Source organism: Phyllostomus hastatus, unplaced genomic scaffold, assembly GCF_019186645.2.
Source record: "Phyllostomus hastatus isolate PE091 unplaced genomic scaffold, TTU_PhHast_1.1 phas_scaffold_78, whole genome shotgun sequence".
Lineage (NCBI taxonomy): Eukaryota > Metazoa > Chordata > Mammalia > Chiroptera > Phyllostomidae > Phyllostomus > Phyllostomus hastatus.
The window spans coordinates 15,715,201-15,733,320 of record NW_025334041.1 but is presented as its reverse complement, the minus strand read 5'-3'; the positions used below and the strand labels follow the sequence as shown (position 1 = coordinate 15,733,320).

General features: G+C 49.7%; 1 protein-coding gene across 3 annotated transcripts in view; it reads right to left on the bottom strand.

Annotated features, from left to right (window-relative positions):
- Positions 1-17,879, bottom strand: part of CDCA7L (cell division cycle associated 7 like) — a 29,985-nt gene extending 12,106 nt beyond the window's left edge. For all 3 annotated transcript variants that reach the window (XR_006784390.1, XM_045827576.1, XM_045827577.1), the window contains exons 1-2: positions 17,750-17,879; positions 2,988-3,128 (exon numbers count right to left, since the gene is read on the bottom strand). Coding sequence is in view for 2 of the 3 variants with exons in the window: in XM_045827576.1 (XP_045683532.1) it covers positions 2,988-3,128; positions 17,750-17,773 (165 nt within the window). In the remaining variant the exon portion in view is untranslated. The remainder of the gene's footprint in view (positions 1-2,987; positions 3,129-17,749) is intronic.
- Positions 17,880-18,120: the final 241 nt, after the last annotated feature.

Here is an 18,120-nt window from a genome sequence, read left to right as displayed (position 1 = left end):
GGGGTGCAGCTGCTTGCAAACACACACACACACACATGCACACACACAGAGGAAGTTTCTTCAGAGTGAAATTCAAATTGTGTTTGAGGGAGACCAAAGTCGGCATTGCTACACACGCTGAGTACAAGTTCGTGCAGCCTCTCCCGGCCAGTGCAAGTAGAGCTGCGTGTGCGGGGTCGGCAAGGGGAAGCAGTTACGAGGATTTATGATTAAGGAAGAAAGGTGCCCAGCTGGCGCCCGAGGAAACCCACCACGGACCTGCCACCTCCCCCCGGGGCAGGAAACATCTGGTTCCTAGAGGCCAGGCTGGCCCCTGCAGGCTGTTTTGGGGAACGGGGTCAGGGGCAAGTTTCATTACACGCCCCTAGTGACTGCCTCGGACCTGCAGAGAAGCATCAGGCTGCACTGAGGCAGGCTCCCCACTTCCGGTCCTCCAGCAGTTGCTATCCTTTGAGCTGGCTTAACCTGGCAGTGGGCAGCCTGGGAGAAACCCACATCTGTGATGACCGAGTTCTGATAGAGATAAACAACTCCGCCACATCTCTAAGCCAAGGCCTGTGCTTTCCTTCTCCTGACCCGACAGGGTGTAAGGAGTGTTTTTAACATGCCTCTGTATGAAGCACATGTGCACTGCACCCAGCCCTCTAGGCATTCTAGGTCACCACCCCTCGTGGCTCTCGACGCTCCGGGATCCATCTGTTATTTTTTAAAATCAGTACGAGGCAGAATGTTAGCAGCCCTGGTCGCCATGACCAAGGCCATAAGCAAGTAACTGTTAAGAACAAGAGCTAACAGAGCGGCTGCCTTTTCATTTTATTTTGAAGCTCAAGTGACATGAAACAGACTGGAAAGTGATGGTGGGCTGAACAAAGCAGACAAGCATCCCACGTCAACTGCACACCTGTTTGCACCCCACAGGTGCTCACTCACAACGGGTGCTGGATGCACAAAACAGGAGGGAAGGGGAGACAAGCAGTCCAAGCCAGCGAAGTGGGAAGCACCACCCAAGAATGGGGTCCCTTCCATCACAGAGCCTGTCATTTAGTTGGGGAGCCGGACAGGTCCCAAGTAACCATGGTGAGGGTCAGTGTTAGAAGGAAGACACAAGCACAATGGCACTCAGAACGAAAGAAAATCCAGTAAGGCTTCCTGGAAGCAGCAGCATGTGAACTGGATCGGAACTGGAGTAGAGCAAGCACACAGGCAGAACACACAGCACAGACAGACACACGGGGCAGAACAGCAAGGAAGGCGGGAAGCATGCAGCTTCTGGTCTACCGCGGCACCGCAGGCAGGAAAGAGAGCACTGGGAGGTAGCTGAGAGGGTGAGAAGTAGCGCTGCTAGACCCTGGGCGAGCTATTTCCCCTCCCTGAGCGCCAATTTCATCACCTGTAAAATGGGGATAACGCAGCACCCACACCCCCCAGGTAGGCACATGAATTAAGTACAATCCGCATGAAAAGCATATTGTCGTCATAGGCCACCTAAGACAGGCAGGCGGGGCCCACAAGTGTGCTGAGGCACGCTGGGGATGGGGAGGGGGCCAGGCTTGACCACACGGAAGTAGCAGCCATCACAGCAGCCAAGGCAGCTGCTTGGTTTCTTCAAGCCTCCTGAATCCTCAGCACTTCACCCACACCCTCACATGCGTCCAACAGGCTCCACTCTCCCTTGCCACCTGGCCACACTCGAGTAGAGAGACGGGTGATTTCTGAGGAAGGGAAGACCGTGACCACAGCCCAGTCCCACGGCTGAGCTAAGGGCTTCGAGGAAGAGAAGGGAAGAAATAGAGGCGAGAAGACTCACCAACTCCCGGAAGGCAGTCAGGGAGCTGAGGGAGTGGGAGGAAGGGGCAAGGACACCAAAGTTGGAGACAACAAAGGGGGAGCCAGACAGACAACCCGGGGAGGGAAAAGGGCGAGTTTCAGCTCAGCCGGCCCAGCGGCCCAGCAGGCAGTCAGGGATGCATCTGGGGCGGAGGGAGGAGCCAAGCCTTGGAACTGGGAGGTGACAGCGGAAAGCTGGCCAGTCACTGAGATCGCTAAGTGAGAAGGTCTGAAGACAAAACCCCGGACAACATCCACTTACGGGGACAGGAAAGAGGAGAGATGGCAACCAGGAACAAACGGTGTACTCGAGAGGAAGAGGACCGGGGGGTGGAAGCAGGTGGCTGGTGGGGGCGAATGCAGTGGCGACATTAAGTAAGGTAAGGACCACAGAGGGGGGCCCCCATGTCCTGGAAAACCATAGCCCCACCGAGGCCAGAGCTACACAGCCAGCCAAGCCATCAAGCTGCACTGCCCTCAGACATAAGTAGCTTCCTTCCTGCACTTGCCCAGTAGACACAGGGTGGGTTTAATTTATGGCCTTTTAAGAGAGACCATGGTCGAGGGAGAATGCAGACTTTCAAGTGCGAGATATCTCGGAGGGCCATGCTATTGCTAAGGCACAATGTAAACCCCCAGGAGTCTGACTCTCAGAAAACTGTAACTTGTGTGTGCCACAAAGTAATTATGGAAGAAAAAAATGCTCCTCCCAGACATTCCACTAGGGAAGTGCAGAAAGAACCACGCCGCAGGAGCAAAGACCCAACTGTCCTGCAGTAATGACACATTTCAGCACTGCGCTGCGTGGTGTGGGCTATCGCTGTGAACGCCAGCCCCACCCCTCCCCCACACACCCCGGCTGTGTGCAAGTCTCTGAATACAGCCCCATCACAGACAGCAGTCCCGAGGTTGCACAGAGAATGGATTTGATCATGCGAGGTCCCCTTTATTAAAAAAACAAAATGATTGTACGTAAGGATTTAAACAGCAAAAGTAAGCTAGGTACTCTTACCAGTTTCTCGAAACATGAAGGCATAATGCTTATAAAAATAAAGTGCTCCACAATTAACGAACGCCGCCAATCTCAGACCATGCGGTGTAGAGGAAAGAGCATCCGACCCCAGGCCCAGGCTTCCGGGCAGACACCAGGGCATCCGTACCTGCTTCCCCGACTCCAGGGAGCCGAAACTATTGTGGCTCTCCTCCGCCAGGCAGGTTCCCACGGGAACATCATCTCGGAAGCCGAGGAAGTCTTCGTCGTCACTAGGGGCGTTGAAGATGTCCGACACTTCTTTAGAGATCTGTTTGGGATTTAAAACAGAAAGAGCACAATCACTTGCAGAACTTTTCTAAAGAGGAGTAGGAACTACCATCTCGTAACTCGGTCAGTCTGCCTGGGCTGTCCCGTAGACCCCAGTCAGTAACCCTGAGCTGAAAGTGCGTCCGCGCAGATCCTAGGCAACACGGGAGGGGGGATGGGAATAAGACTTCTTCGAACTCTAGAGACATACCCCCAGCTTACGGAGAACGTGAAGACCGTGCCTAGATAGACAGAAGCCATTTCTGATCTCTACAAAATGTGAGAAAAATGGGCACCTGTCTCTGAGAAACCAATGCTCTATTTTCTGCCCCAGGGGATGTGCCTTTAAACGGCATCCACGGAAAAAGGCCTCCGTGACATCCTACTGCCTCCTCCTCTCTCAGTTCCCACCTCCCGGTCTTCATTCTTCTGTCCCTCCTCATGTGCTGACGCAGATGTGAAGACGCGCACCACGAAATGCCTTTCCTTCTTCCCTATATTCAACCTACTGCATAAGGAGGCAAAAAAATGGCAGGTTACCCTTATTCGTTAGTAGTGTTTTTAAAAACATGATTGTAAAAGCTTTAAAACACGTGTGTAAGAGGAGGAAGCAGTGTAATGAACACACATGTCGACCCCCTGCCCAGAGAGTTATCAGTCCCTGAGTCCCTACACCCTACTGCCCCCCTTCCAGATTATTGTAAAGCGGTTATAGACAGTATCATTCACCCTGTGTAACCAGCACATACAGTCGGTGGTTGCTGTTTTATTCACTTATTTTTTAACTCAGTTTATTTGTGTCACCATCCAAGTAAGGTGCATTAAGTAGTTAATGTGTCTCTTAAGTCCTTCCTTATGTTTCCATTATCTTTTTAACATCTCCATTTACATTTTCTTTCTTGCAACTAATTTTGGAAGAAACTGGGTCCTTGGGCTGTAGCATTTGCCAGAGTTTGTTCACAGCCCCAAGAGGGCATTTCACAGACTCCTGTCCCTCTGGATTTCTTGTGCTTTGGTAGCTGAATCTGGAATTAGATAGGGCCTCCGCATTCGGGTCTGCCTCCTGGCACTGCCTCCCAGGTAGCGTGGCGCTGGGCCCTTCCTGCAGAGAGCTCACCATGTCTGGCTGTCTCACTCTTTAGCAGTCACGCTATCTGAGTAACAAGTTATGGCGGGGTCTGCCAGGTTTCTCCCTAGCAAAAATACTCTACCCCTTTGTATTTACTAAGTAATAACTGCACTGATATTTGAGAGAGAAATGTCTTAGTCTGTGAATATCCTTCTCCCTAATAACATTTCCCTCAGTCCTTTCAGTATCCAATGACAACCCTTGCCTGAATCAGTTATGGCATTAGGGGCTGCAAAAGGGTGATTTTCCCATTCCAGTCCCCCTTCGTATACCAGCTGGCATTTTCTGTAATACGATAGTCTCTCTCTCTTCCTGTCTTTCCCTTCTCCCCGCCCCCCCAACACTGCCCCCCCCTGCCCACCCCCCCGCATGTAGATTCATGGATTTTTTTTTAAACTCAACGTTATAGCCCATTACTGTCATCATTCTTTCTGAGGCCCAAACTGCTCCATATTTGGCCACTGGGAGCTCCTTCAAGCTGGGTTCTGTTGTCCTTTTGACACAACCCTAACACGCTTTGGTCACCTCCTTCCTTTCTGTCACAACAAGCATGCCGAGCTAGCCTTCCACTTCACCTGCCCCAGACCTTGAACCAGCCACTTCTCCAAGGAGCCCAGGCATGAAAAATCAAGATCTGAGAACTCAGAGTGCTCCTTGCTGGTGAAGCATCATTGCTTCTGGGCTCTTTGACTAGACAGAGCATAGACATTTTAGGTATTTTAAATCACAAGTTCATGGTGATACCCTGAATCCAATCCAACATGGCGGATTTCTCCTCACCAACCTCAGTCCCATTTAATGGATCCCCGCCCCCCAATGAAAACCTCAGTTCCACTTCTATACTTACCCAGTTGCTGTATCTACAACACAGATGAAATAGTTTCAAACTTACACAACCAATGACACCACCACCAAGTCAAGTTCAAGCAAGATCCCTTTGTGGTTCTTTGTATCCTTGGAACACAGCTGGACTATGTACTACGTGCACCAGATCTTTGCCCTGAGACGACCAACCACACAAGCACTGTACTTACGGATGCAAAGGACTTCCTACGTATGTCCGTTTCATCATCCAATGTTAGGGTGATGCCCTCAAGGGTCAAGATTTTAATCAGACAATTTCTACTGTTATGAGACTTTCTTCTGGGAAGCTGGCCTTTTCTCCTAAGATCGCGCGCACCGACGGAAAGAACGTGACGACCACGGCACAGCCTGGTGCCACCGCCCGGGTGCGGGCCACCAGCCAGCAGTGCGCTCTGCCTCTGCTGGTGCCGCCAGTGCAACAGCAGCCCAGCGGAAAGGGCAAGTGATGTCTTAGTGTTATTCTGACAATAACTCCATCCTCGTGCAACTCGGGAAGGGCCCTGGGGCTCCCCGGACCGCAACCACTCCGCTGCGCCCGCATACACAGAGTTGTGTCTTCAAAAGTTAGTTGAATTCTTTTTCTTAATGTGTGTTGAACTCATTTTAGAGTCAGTATGGATCATTTGAGAAATTACGACTGTGGTTATTTTTACCGTGAATGCTTCTTATTTAAAAATGAATAGAAAGTTACTGGTTCAGTCGAAGGGAACGTAAGTAGCATTTGCTTTTCAGTGAACGCAAGTTCAGAAACTGAACACAGCAAGCTTAATGACAGCAGAGGGTTAATGTCAAACACTTTCCCACCATCTAACAAAATCACCGCAAGGGACAAACAGGCAGGCGCAGAATTAGCGTTCCCCTAGTGAGAACAGAAACCTGCCACTTTACACGAAGAAGCAGACATTTGGGCCTAAACCAAGCCCAGCATCGAGATGGTTCTTGGGAAAAAGATGCCAACTTTTCATAGGAAGCCAAATCTAACAGTATTTCAAAGATTAGCTTAGCAAAGATTAGTATTTATCTTTTCAAAGACACCATTTTGTTTGGCCATCAGAACCGACACTCCAATACTCCTAAACTAGAGAAACAGGTACGAAACAGTTACTCCTGAGTGTGTGGCCTACCCTTAGGTAAAGCGTAATGGACTCAGCGTAACAGCCACCGAGTTCAGTGCCTCAGGTGGCAATGGGAGAGGGAACTTTCCTTCTGACTCACCATCAGTCTATGAATCTACAGGCCCTGCTGGCCAGAACCTGGTTGCACAAGGTTAACCCTTCGTTAACCTTGAGGAGCACCCACTACAGGGATTCAACGGAAGCACACAAGGAGTGGAGAGGCTGGCGATGTGAATACACACTTCTAGGGGCTCCGCGCTGGCCCTGGGGCGCCTGTCACAGCTGGCCACCACTGCGGAGCCTGTCCAGCATGCAGGACAGTGGTCACCTCACAGAACAGTCTTTCCTCCACAGTAATGGAATGTTTTGGACTAGACAGAGGTGGTGGTTGTACAACATGAATGCACTAAACCGTTCACTTTAAAATGGTTAACTTGATGTTATATGAATGTAACCTAGATATTATAGTAACTGAAAGTCTTGTTTATCCTACACTATTCAAACTTGTTTATATTAATAAATACACAAACGTAGGCAAGTGGTTTACTAAATGCTTCAAATCACATGTAGAATGCAGAAACAGAAGAGCCCTTCCTGACACTCGTGTGGAATGTCAAGGGTCCCTGAACTACCAAAACGATCTTGAAAAGGAAGGACCACATTGGAGGACTCACACTGACTCATTTTAATACTTACGACAAAGCTGCAGGAATCCCAAAAGTGGTCCTAGCATACAGGCGGACAAGTGGATCAATGCAACAGAAATACAGCCTCGCAGGTGTGGTCAAATGACTTTTGACAAGGGTGCCGGGGCTGTTCAACATGGAGAGGGCAGTCTTTTCAACAACAGATGTGGGAAAAACTGGCCCTCCACATGCCAAAGGATACAGGCGGACCCTTACTTTACACCATCTACAAAAAAAACCCCTCAGAATGTATCAAATTGCATGTCTTTGGATTTGGCAATGATTTCCTGGATGTGACACCAACAACACAGGCAGCAGTAGGAAAAACAGGTAAACTGGACTGCTTCCAAATTAAAAGCTTTTGTGCATCAAAGGACATGACCCAGAGAGTGAAGGCAGTCACCTACAGAACGGGAGAAAATGTTTGCAAATCAGGTAAGAGATAAGGGATTAATACCCAGAATACATGAAGAACTCCTACAGCTCAACAATACGCACTGAAAAATGAGCGAAGGACTTCAGTAGACATTTCTCCAAAGATATACAGAAGGCCACTAGGCCCACGAAAAGATGTTCAGCATCACCCACCATTAGGGAAATGCAAATCAAAACCACCACGAGATACCCCTTCACACCCATTAGGATGGGTACTAGCAACAGAACTGAAAATAAGTGCTGGTGCGGATGTGGAGGCATCAGAACCCTCGGGAACTGCCGTGGGAAAGGAAACCAGCGCAGCGGCCACTTGTCAGGCAGTGCGGTGGGTCCTCAGAAAGTTAAGCTGGAGTTACTACCCTACGACCCAGGAACTCCACTTCCAAATGTATTACAAGGGGGGATTCGAAGAGCTATTTTACACCAACGTTCATAGCAGCATTTTCCACAATAGCCAAAAGGTGTAAATAGCCCAAATCAAGTGTCTGTGAATGGACGAACGGAGAAACAAAACATGGTAAATATACACATATGATGCATTATCATCCAGCTTTTGACAACAACATTATGTTAAGTGAAATACGGCAGACACAAAAGGACGAATACCGTATGACTCCAATAGACTCACAGCAGGCACCTAGACCAGTCAAACTCGGAGACAGAAAGTGCAGTGGGGGCAGGAAGGGGGAGTTCAGTGTTTAATGCTACCAAGTTTCGGCATAGGATGGTGCGGCTCTAGAGATGGACAGTGGCGAGGGGGGTGCACAACAATGTAACTCAACTTCGTGCCACTGAATTGTACACTTGCAAGCAGTTAACATTGTCAATTTTATGTCATGTATATTTTATCCCAGTAAAAACAAGGACAAAAGAAAAACAATCAATGTTATTTTTAGATTTCATTTATTTATTTTTAGAGGGAAGGGAGGGAGAAAGAGAGGGGGACAAACACCATAAAATAGAGAGAGGTTCATCGGTTGCCTCTTGTGCACTCCCAGTTGGGGGCCTGGCCGGCAACCCGTGCAAGTGCCTTGACTGGGAATCGAACCAGCGACCTCTCAGTTTGCAGGACAGTGCTCAGTCCACTGAGCCACAACAGCCAGGGCATCAATGTTATTTTTTAAAGAGAAAATATGAGTAGGGAGAAATTTACAGTCAAGTAAATTGGCAGAGGTCCTGAGAAGGAAGTGAGCCAAGCCACTTGGGAAGTGCCAGGTCATTTCCTTTTCCAGAAAAGGTCAGCAGACAGGAAATGTAACGCCAGCGTTAAGATTTCTCTGGATTCTGAAAGACTGATTATCAAATCAGATGAGCTGACTCAGTGATTTTTAACCAGGTGCAGTTGGCATTTTGGACAGGGCTGCTTTGCCCTGTGGGACTCCTCTGCTGCGCACGGGGCACTTACCATCCCCAAACACCAGGCCACTTCCTTACAGGAGCACTCCCCCGACCCCACTGCATGAACAGCCAAGACGCCCACATGGCGGTAAGGTGAGTTACCTTTGTGTAAGGTCATTTCTATTACCTTTCCACTGCCTTTGTGTGTCTGCCAGCCTGCAACAGGTTAAAAGCAACAGCAAACAAATCCACATTTCAAAGGCTTATTAAAATAAAGCCAGGTTTCTCTCCTATTCCTAGGCCATGTTCCTCCTGGGCCAGCCAAGGGAACCACTCCACCCTCCCCCACAGGACCCTGTCCTCTCACAGGACCCGGCCGACACACCGCCATCTGGAGCGCTGGCAGACGGAGGGGAAGCTAGACACGGTACAGGAAGCTCTGGAGTTTCAGGGTCCCCCCAGATGTGACACACAACACCTCTGCTCACGTTCCCCTGGCCGAAGCACATCCAACGGCCTCACCTATTTCAAGGCCCAGAAAAATGCACCCTCCCGTATACCCAGAAGAAAAAGGAAGAGAACATTTGTAGAAAGCCCTGATAGCTCCCAAACTGAGTGGACAGCATTCTGTGACACAGAAGGCCCTGTGTCCATGGTGATCATGTAAAGTCATTAAAAAGATGGTGATAGTACCAATATGTGCTGGGCATCTGATGAGGAATGAGTCATCTGCGGTAGGGGGAGCCAGACAGTCTCTGAACAGTGTGAATGCGGTGTGATAAATGTGAGCAGGGAACAGTGCGGGGGAGGCACCCGACCCAGCGGTGGGGGTGATGGTCAGGAAGACTTCTAGGGGCCTCGAGGTCAGCCACAGCTATGCAGCGGCAGGACAGAGCCGGACGGGGGAAGGACGGGCAGTGGGTTCACAGGTGCAAGAAACAGTCGCAGGGATGTCAAGTGCGGCCTAGGGCACACAGCCAGTAATACTGTAATAAGCAGGCACGGTGCCAGGCGGGTGCTGGATTTACGGAGCAGGAAGGAGCCACTTCTTCAGGTATAGAAGTGTCTCGTCTCTGTGCCATCTACCTGAAACTAATATATCATATGTCAGCTGTAACTGCAAGCACGAAAACAAAGTCTGGAGCACAGCGAGGCGGGAAGCGCCCGTCTTTCAGAGGAGCGTGTCCCCAGCTCCGTGCAGACAAGTGCTGACCGGACCCACACGCAGTGAGAGGGGAGGATCCATCTCCACGCCCCAGCCCCGCCCTGGAAGCCTTTACACAGGGATCCTCTTGACACACTTCTGGCCGCCAGAGGAGAACGTGCCCCAACAATCAGTGGGCCGGCGGCCCGTGCGGGCGGCTGACACCGCTCAGCTCCTGGCATTGTGCCCGAGTGAATGCACACCCTCCCTCCGCGGGCACGCTTCCTCGGCTCCTAATTACAGCCGGGGAAGAGGACACACTCAGCACGACGGAGGTCAGGAGGACAACGAGATGCTCTTTCCAGTGAGTTTGGGAGCTCACTGGGAGCTCCTGAGAGCTGGGAGAGTCAGAAAACAGAGCAAAAGTCTTTGTTGTCGCTGCTTCTCTAAGTCACATGAGGGCCCTTTCTTGATATTTGGAATTATCAAACTACTGATGTTTTAATTACAAATAAAATCTCCCCAAATAAAAAAATGCCTGGTGCCAACTGTCAGGGGGAAAAAAGAGAGAGAACTAAGAATAAACAATAATTTTAAATGTACTTTTTTCCCCCTTAACTTTCCATTTTAAGCCAATGTGAACAGAGGACAAAATAAAGGAACTAGACATTTTGTATTAAAAAACAATTCCAAGGATTTAAACATCAAGTAAAGTTTCTCCCCCCCCCCCCCACGTGAGTGCCCTCAGAGTTCTGCAGCTTTAAACAAAAGGTACTGCTGGGGAGACATTGTTTCTGCTTCGGGATTTACCGCAGGCGTGATTCCTACACCCTACTTGGCAGGTCCATGCTTCTCAAACTGCAGCCGCAGGGCTTTCTGGAACCCGAGTGGGACAGGGAGGGGAATTTCTCCCTACAAGCTTAATTTAAAATAGCTTTTTGTGTGTGTTAAATTAAAATATTTCATGGAAAAGAATGCAAGAGAGGCCTGACTTTTAAAGGTGAAACTGCGGGCTGACGAGCAAATCTCCTGCACATGCAGGGTGAGGGCGGAGCCGGGGCCACGCCCCCCTCCTCCCCCGGGAGCCTCTGGGGCAGGCAGGAAGGGCGCTGCTGCCACAGAGAAGCTCTGCCAGCGGGCACCCCAGCCTGTCGTAACTCATGCTTCCACTCACTACCCACTGACAGCCCTAAACTGCCTTTTTTAATTCCTTAAATCCTGGCCTGAGGGTATGTTTATTGATTTTGGGCAGATGGGGGTGGGGAGAGACGAGAAACACCAATCAATTACCTCCTGTATGCGCCCCCCCCACCATGGGGATCGAACCCACAACCTCCTGGTGCACAGGGCAATGCTCCAACCCACTGAGAAACTCCACCAAGGCCCTAAACCACCTTTTCAAGAAATTCAACAATATCTAACACCTACCTACCACTATATGGCAGGCCCCTTCACACAGCAGGATATTATCACACTGGCCTGCTACGTGGTTTGAGTCACAGGCCACCACCCTCGAGGAAATCCTGGGCCCTCCTAACAGACAAGGTCGGCCAGTAGCAGGTGAGGGGTGGCGGACAAGACCAGGCCCTGTGACAAAAGACCACCTGCCAGAGCTCACTCATACATGCAAGGCACTCCCCCAGGTACATGGGATTCTCCTGGAGGACAGGGTTAAAGGTGGGGTCTGCTCTGGCAGGTCTGGGGGGACAGCAGAGGGGTCTGTGGGAAGGGGTCCCTGGACCACGCCCAGCCACGAGGATACTGGTACAATTGGCAGAACACAGGACAGACTCCTGGGAACTTTTCACCCACACACCTGGTAGCCTGGGCGGTCCTAAAGCACAGGCTTTGAACTCACACTTAGGGATTCAAAATGCTATTTTATAAATGTTTTAAGTGGGACACGCAACCAGAAAAATGCATAGATCTCAAGTGTACAGCCTGGTGACGTTTTACAAACTGCACCCACCCCTTATAACCAGCACCCAGATCAGAAGTACATTTTTTTTAAAGCTCTTAGAACCTGTTCACCTTGAGACACTCAACCTTCTGAAATGCTATGTAGGAAAGAATTAACTTTTCCAATAAGCAGGACTGAAGCCGGCAACTCTCTTTAAACCGTGATTCCAGCAGAGCAGCTCAGTGCCAGACTTCCCGCCTCCCACAGCCTCCCACAGCCACAAGCAGCCAGCACGAACCCTTCCCAACGTGAAGGCCTGACGCACAGGCGCTCCCACCGCGCATCCATCAGCACATTCATGCATTGGGTGGGAGTGGGGGTGGGGGGCTCCAGGCAGACCGGATGGTGGTCAAGAACACACACCACTGAGACTACTTTCCACTTTCCCCCAGAGAAAAGCACTGGGCTAGCTGCTGAGTTCAGGAGGAAAGAGTCACTGTTTCAGTCCAGTGATCACGAGCCCCTGCTCTAAACCTAGCAAAAATCGCTTACTCTCTTGCCGTGGCCCGGTGGGGCTCAGTGGGTTGGCGCGCTGCCCCTGTACCCAAAAAAAGTTGCAGATTCCTTACCCAGTCAGGCCACATACCCAGGTTGTGGGTTCGATCCCTGGTGGGTAGGGATATGTAGGGAAAGCAACCCATTGATGTTTCCCCCTCTCTCCCTCTCTCTCTAAAATCAATAAACATATCCTCAGGTGAGGATTAAAAAAAAAAAAACAACCAGTGTGGACTCCAACACAAGGAATAAGGTAGGTAACTATACCCCAAAGATAACTTACTGCAAAATTCCTTTAATAAAGAAAAAGGTTTTCAACTGAAAAGTGAGACACAAAATACATCTCTACTCAACGAAACAGTCATCAAAAGTAAAAACTACCAAGACTTCCAAGCTACTGAGAAAAACAGTAGGGAAGGCATGGAGGAAAGACTTCAGACAACAATCACACCGTAAACGTCATGCCAACGTGGAGACCGACAGGCCACTGAATGAAAAGTATTTGGAAAATGAGACCCCGCGGCAGAGTGGGCGGAGCCAGGGCTCAGGGTTTCATTTCAGCTCATCTTCAACCGCTGCTCCGTGCACGACACAAGATTCACGTAAAAATCATTGTTTTGGTAAAAGCTTGGTGGACCTTAATTCATATTCCGACGCTGACACTGGCAGACGGTACCCAAGGACTCCCGTCCAAAGCATAATCTGGGCAATTCCTAAAAAGGAAGTGGACCGGCTACTGACCACGGACACCCGCGGCCCTCCTGGTTAGAGCGAGCGGCGAAGATGTCCTGAAAAAACACAGAAGTGCCGACACCCCCTCACTTTTAAACAGTGCGTTATCCTTGACGTGTCCTCAATATTCTCAGGGGCCCTGCCCTCATACAATGATGGCAGTGAAAACTTGGCAACCTGCCAAGGTCCCCTGCTTCCCCAGACTAAAGTGCGGCAGTGGCTCTGGGGACAGAATCCTGGCTCTGCTCCTTCCTTGGCAGTTGCCTGAAGCTAATTGCTCAATTTCACCTTATCTTCACTGGGGGCCTGGCCTGCAATCCAGGCATGTGCCTTGACTGGGAATCGAACTGGCGACCCTCTGGTTCACAGGCTGGCACTCAATCTACTCAGCCACACCAGCCTCAACTTTACCTTATCTTTGAAGTAGGTTGTAATGCAGACAATACAACCACGTCACAGAACTACAGTGAGGATTAATTCTGACAACTTTAAGTACCTAGCAGTTTTAAAAAGAAGCGATAGTTTCCTTGGGGTGGGAGGGGAGGTGGGAAGGAAGGATGGCTCTTAACATTTCCCACTCCCCACACCAAAGGTCACTGAACCCCCGCAGGACAGAGCAGGGGCCAGGTGGGACTGGCAAAGGCAGGAAAGGCTAACAGTCTTCCTTTCTTCCACCATAACTAGCATACCTAGCACATAGTTGATGCTCAAAGACCACGAGCTGATGATCATGGGTAGGTGGGGGGGGGGACTGGCAGAGAAGTCAACTATCTGAACTCCAAGTCTGGCCCCACGACATATGAAGCCTGTCCAGAAAGTATCCAGCCACGCAATATGAAAAAGAGGGACATTTACTGGCAAAGACACAAGATACAAAAAACATTGTACATAGAACAACAACGCCTCAGTGCCCTTCCAAGTAAGCATCGCCATTGGCTGCTCCACCCCATTTCCCTGAATCTCATCGATGGTCTGAAATCTCTTCCCTTTTAAAGGTGAATTTAGTTTGGGGAAAAGCCAGAATCTGCAGGGTGCCCAATCTGGGGTGTAGCAGGGCTGAGTCACCTGGGTAATTCGATATTTCACCAAAAATCTCTGCAGGAGACGTGATGCATAAGTGGATGCATCGCTGTGATGAAGCTTCCAGTCAGCAGTTGCCCATAGCTGTGGTCTTCTGACTCATCCGAATAGTTTCCGAGGAGGAGGAATGTGAAGCAGATGCACTGATCTACTGGCCCAGTCAGTTTGAATGTGGTGGCCACACACGGCACATGCTCACTCAATGGTGTCTACCGCCCCCACTGACCAGTACAGTGACGTCGTCATTGTTCTCACATGCACATTCCAGTCCACTCTCCTTGGCTGCCAGGTTACATCGACGTCATGCGAACCGTTCTCATTATATTAACAATGGTTGGACTTTTTCGGGACAGACCTTGTGTTTTTTGCACGGCACTGAGGGCACTAACGTTTACCATGGAAGACAAACTTTTCTGTGTGTTGACTTCAGCTATATTTACCAAATGTGCCTCTGAACTATTTTAAAACATCCAGAAACCACTGCTTTTCATAAACAAAAAGGAAATAAAATGGCCCCACTGTTATTTCCTTATCTCTCTCCTCTCCTCCAACAGCCTGTTATCAATTCCGCTTTGGTGAATAAGCCGTGTCTTTACAAAGCCAAATTGTACCCGGGAGGTAAAAATTCTACACTGTAACTTAGAGCGCTGATAGGTAAAGGAGAACTCTCAAAGCAGTTTAAAATAAACATGCCTGGACTATTCTACTCAAATGGCTTTACTGATCTTTTCATTAATTTAGTGAAATTCATAAATTTTTTAAAGTCACATGAATTACCTCATGGTTTTCTGTCCTGGTCAGAATTATGTTCTCTGAGGTTTCTCCTGATCATTAAAAATTCAGCTCTTACATTAGTGAGATAGTCCGTGGAATATCAAAACAGCAACCAAGTGGCCTTTTTAAATACAGAACTATAAAAGTGGCAAGTCATTGCATTATCCTTCTAAGAAGTCACAGATGAACACCCCTGTCTGACCAGCTTCTGGGTCTCAGGACGCCCATTTTTAAGCCAAGGGTCAAATGGGTATCACACACTTTGTAGCTATGAGGTCAATACCAGGAAAAACTTTTCCTTCACCCTTTCCACAACATGCATATTCATGAGAACATTTAGCGCCATTTCCTTCTCGGAGGGTCCAACCTGCACCCTGGAGCTAGGTGAGGCTTAAAGGGCAACACTGACATTCTGCAGCCCAGCTTCTCCCATGGGAAGCCAAGGCAGTCGCCTCTTCAGCTCCTGTGAGCCGCACTGGTGAGCACTCTCAGCGAGGGACCAGATCCATCCTTGCCCTCACTGGGGATCACTCCCGTCGTTCAGTAGAAGAGCACAACGGCACAGTGGCCAGCCCAACAAGGGCTACAGCCCGTGGGAGGTGAGATCACTGTCACAGGACAACCAACCCATAAAGCCAGTGAGGTGTTCCCCGCCCCCACCAAAGAAAGAAGCTAGAATGGAGTTCAGAGTTTAAATGGATACCTTCCTTCTCTTCCCCGCCTAGTTCCTCTACTTGTAAGATCGGGCCTAAACTGCTTTGCTGGAACCGCTTCCACCTCCTCACGTGCATTCCGAGGGATGGAAATTTTATTCACTGTGTGTGTGAGATTAAAGCCCACCACGCCCAGCGGTATTAGGCGTGCACTAACACTGCTTCAGGCAGGTCACCGCCCTGCTTCATTCATAAGCCTGGGGGCACAGGGCAGAACCACACGAATTGAACATCTCGCCTCTTGTCTGAAATGTTCCTTAAGTGCTCTTATCTGTAGTCGCCTACCCACCCCATAGAACCACTCACTGTCTACTGATTTAAATTAAAGAAACTATAATCTGCTCAAATTTAAATTATGATGAACAGGAACATTTCCACTGGAAAAATCATCACACATCTTAATTTGCGCTGCCAATTAAGGAGATCTTTAGTAAGGGAAAAAACTGATGATCTTACATATAGTAATGTGCCCTAACTGACATATAATGGGATGGATATAACTTATGGATTTACCCGCACATGGTAGTTTACTTAACATTTCAGAGCTATTCACTGCTACCTACACATCCTGGGACACTTAGAACTTCCTGAGCATGAACTATGTATATGAAGTGGTGGAAGTGAGACAGGCGGAACAACAGGGGTCAGGCAGAGTGATACATTATCGAGATACATTTCCTGATGAAATTCACAATGGGCTCAAAAGCTCCTTCCAGAAAGTTCAGTGTAAGTCCTGCAGAAACCAACCTGTACCTCTGAGAAGCACAGGACACTGATGTGCTGAAAGCCCAGTGGCCTAAATAAATAAATGAGTATCTAACCTGTCTTGGTCCTTTTTAACCTTGAGTTACTGTTTGTTTCCCTTGCTTTTAATAACTCCCCTCGTTGGAAAAACTTAAAAATATGACTTTCTTATAAGCATCAACAACAGATTTTTCTCTAATGTCCATTTTCAGAAAAGCCTTCCATTTTGGAAATGACTAAAAGCCAAAGTGACCATCAGACGTTTGGTCTGCAGCTAGACCTGGCCAGGTGACAGGGCCGGGCTCAGGCACCGCTAGGCACCGCAGGCTGGTCTACTCTCCCAAGGCCAGAGCCCAGCGGCCAGGTGGAGAAAGGAGGTAAACACCAGTCGAAAGTAAGGTGGAAGCAGTGAGTCAGATGAGCTCACAGAGAGCAAGAAAAACCCCCAAGGCCCCACACTAAGCATCTCTCGGGTTCCCACAAGCTGCTACTCCCTTCCCGTTCTCAGAGTTTATTTTTAGTTCATCTGAAAAGAAAAGTGTTTATTGCTTACCTCTGAAAAAAACATGAGCATTCATTACTAGAAAGTAGAGAAAAAAGCTCTTTTAAAAAGTAAGAAGGAAAGCTGAAACCATGCTCACAATCCCAACCCCCACTGAAACATTGGGGTAACTTACTCGCAAGTGTTTGTTAATGAAGTTTTTAAAAGCTACTTAAGACCCTACCGCGTTAATTAGGGTCGTGTTGTGTCAATGGTTTGGGACCTTGGGGCTTTTTGTTTTTTACTTTGGCTTAATGACGTTGAGATCCCCACCCCCACCCTGCCCCAAGTGGTTACAAATTCCTTGAAAACATTTACAAAAGTTCTAGAACAAATACAAGAGCAATTCCTTTTAAACTCCATTATCCAGGCTAAACTGGTCTGACTCTCGACTTGCTTGGTTTTTTTTTTTAGAAAAATTACTCTTTTCTTAAACTTCCTTATCTCTGTGACAATTTCTAGAAAAACTGGAGCACAGGCACCAGAAAAGCTCCGCACCCCCAGCCCCAGGTCCAGGTCCAGGAGCGCAGCAAACGCGAGCGCTGCGCTCCTGCTGCCTCCCCTGAAAATACGTTCATGCCTGGGGCTCGCGGCCACAGCAGCTGGGCCTGCGACCCCCAGGCACCCACCCAGGATGGAGGCTAGGGCGCTGGTGCGGAGGCTTCCAGCCTTTCCAGTGTGACTGGCACAACCGTGACCCACGGCGCACACCTGCAGGGCACGCCCACTCAGGCGTTCCCGGGACTGGGCGCGCCGGACTCACAACTTTGTGGCCAAGGGCCACGTTTTCAGCCCAAGGAGGAGAAGGGCCGGGCGCAAAGGGAAGGCAGGTTGTAGGGGTGTCGGGACTGCGTCAAGGGTCGGACACTCACCTGGAAGCGATTCTCCTTCTCCATTTTCCACCCGGACTCCAGCCTCCTCTTCGCACGCTGCCACTGGAGTTTGGCTCAACCCCCGGCACCGCGCAGGGAGAATGCCTGCAGCCGCGCAGTCAGCTTCCGAAGTTCTGGCAGGCCCTGGGAGGGGCTCACTCTGCGCCTGGGACAGGGGGAGGGTACGGCACCGCCCACTTGACACCGCAGCGCGAGGCTGCGAGGCTGTGGTCAGGAGCTGAAACTTCGTGACCAGGAAACTTTGCTTCTCAGGCTACGCGAGAGGGGACGGCAAATGGGCGCGGTCTGAGGCAGCTAGCAGTTTGGGGGGTGCCAGGGTCCCCCCTACAGCAGAGGGAGGGAGTGGAGCG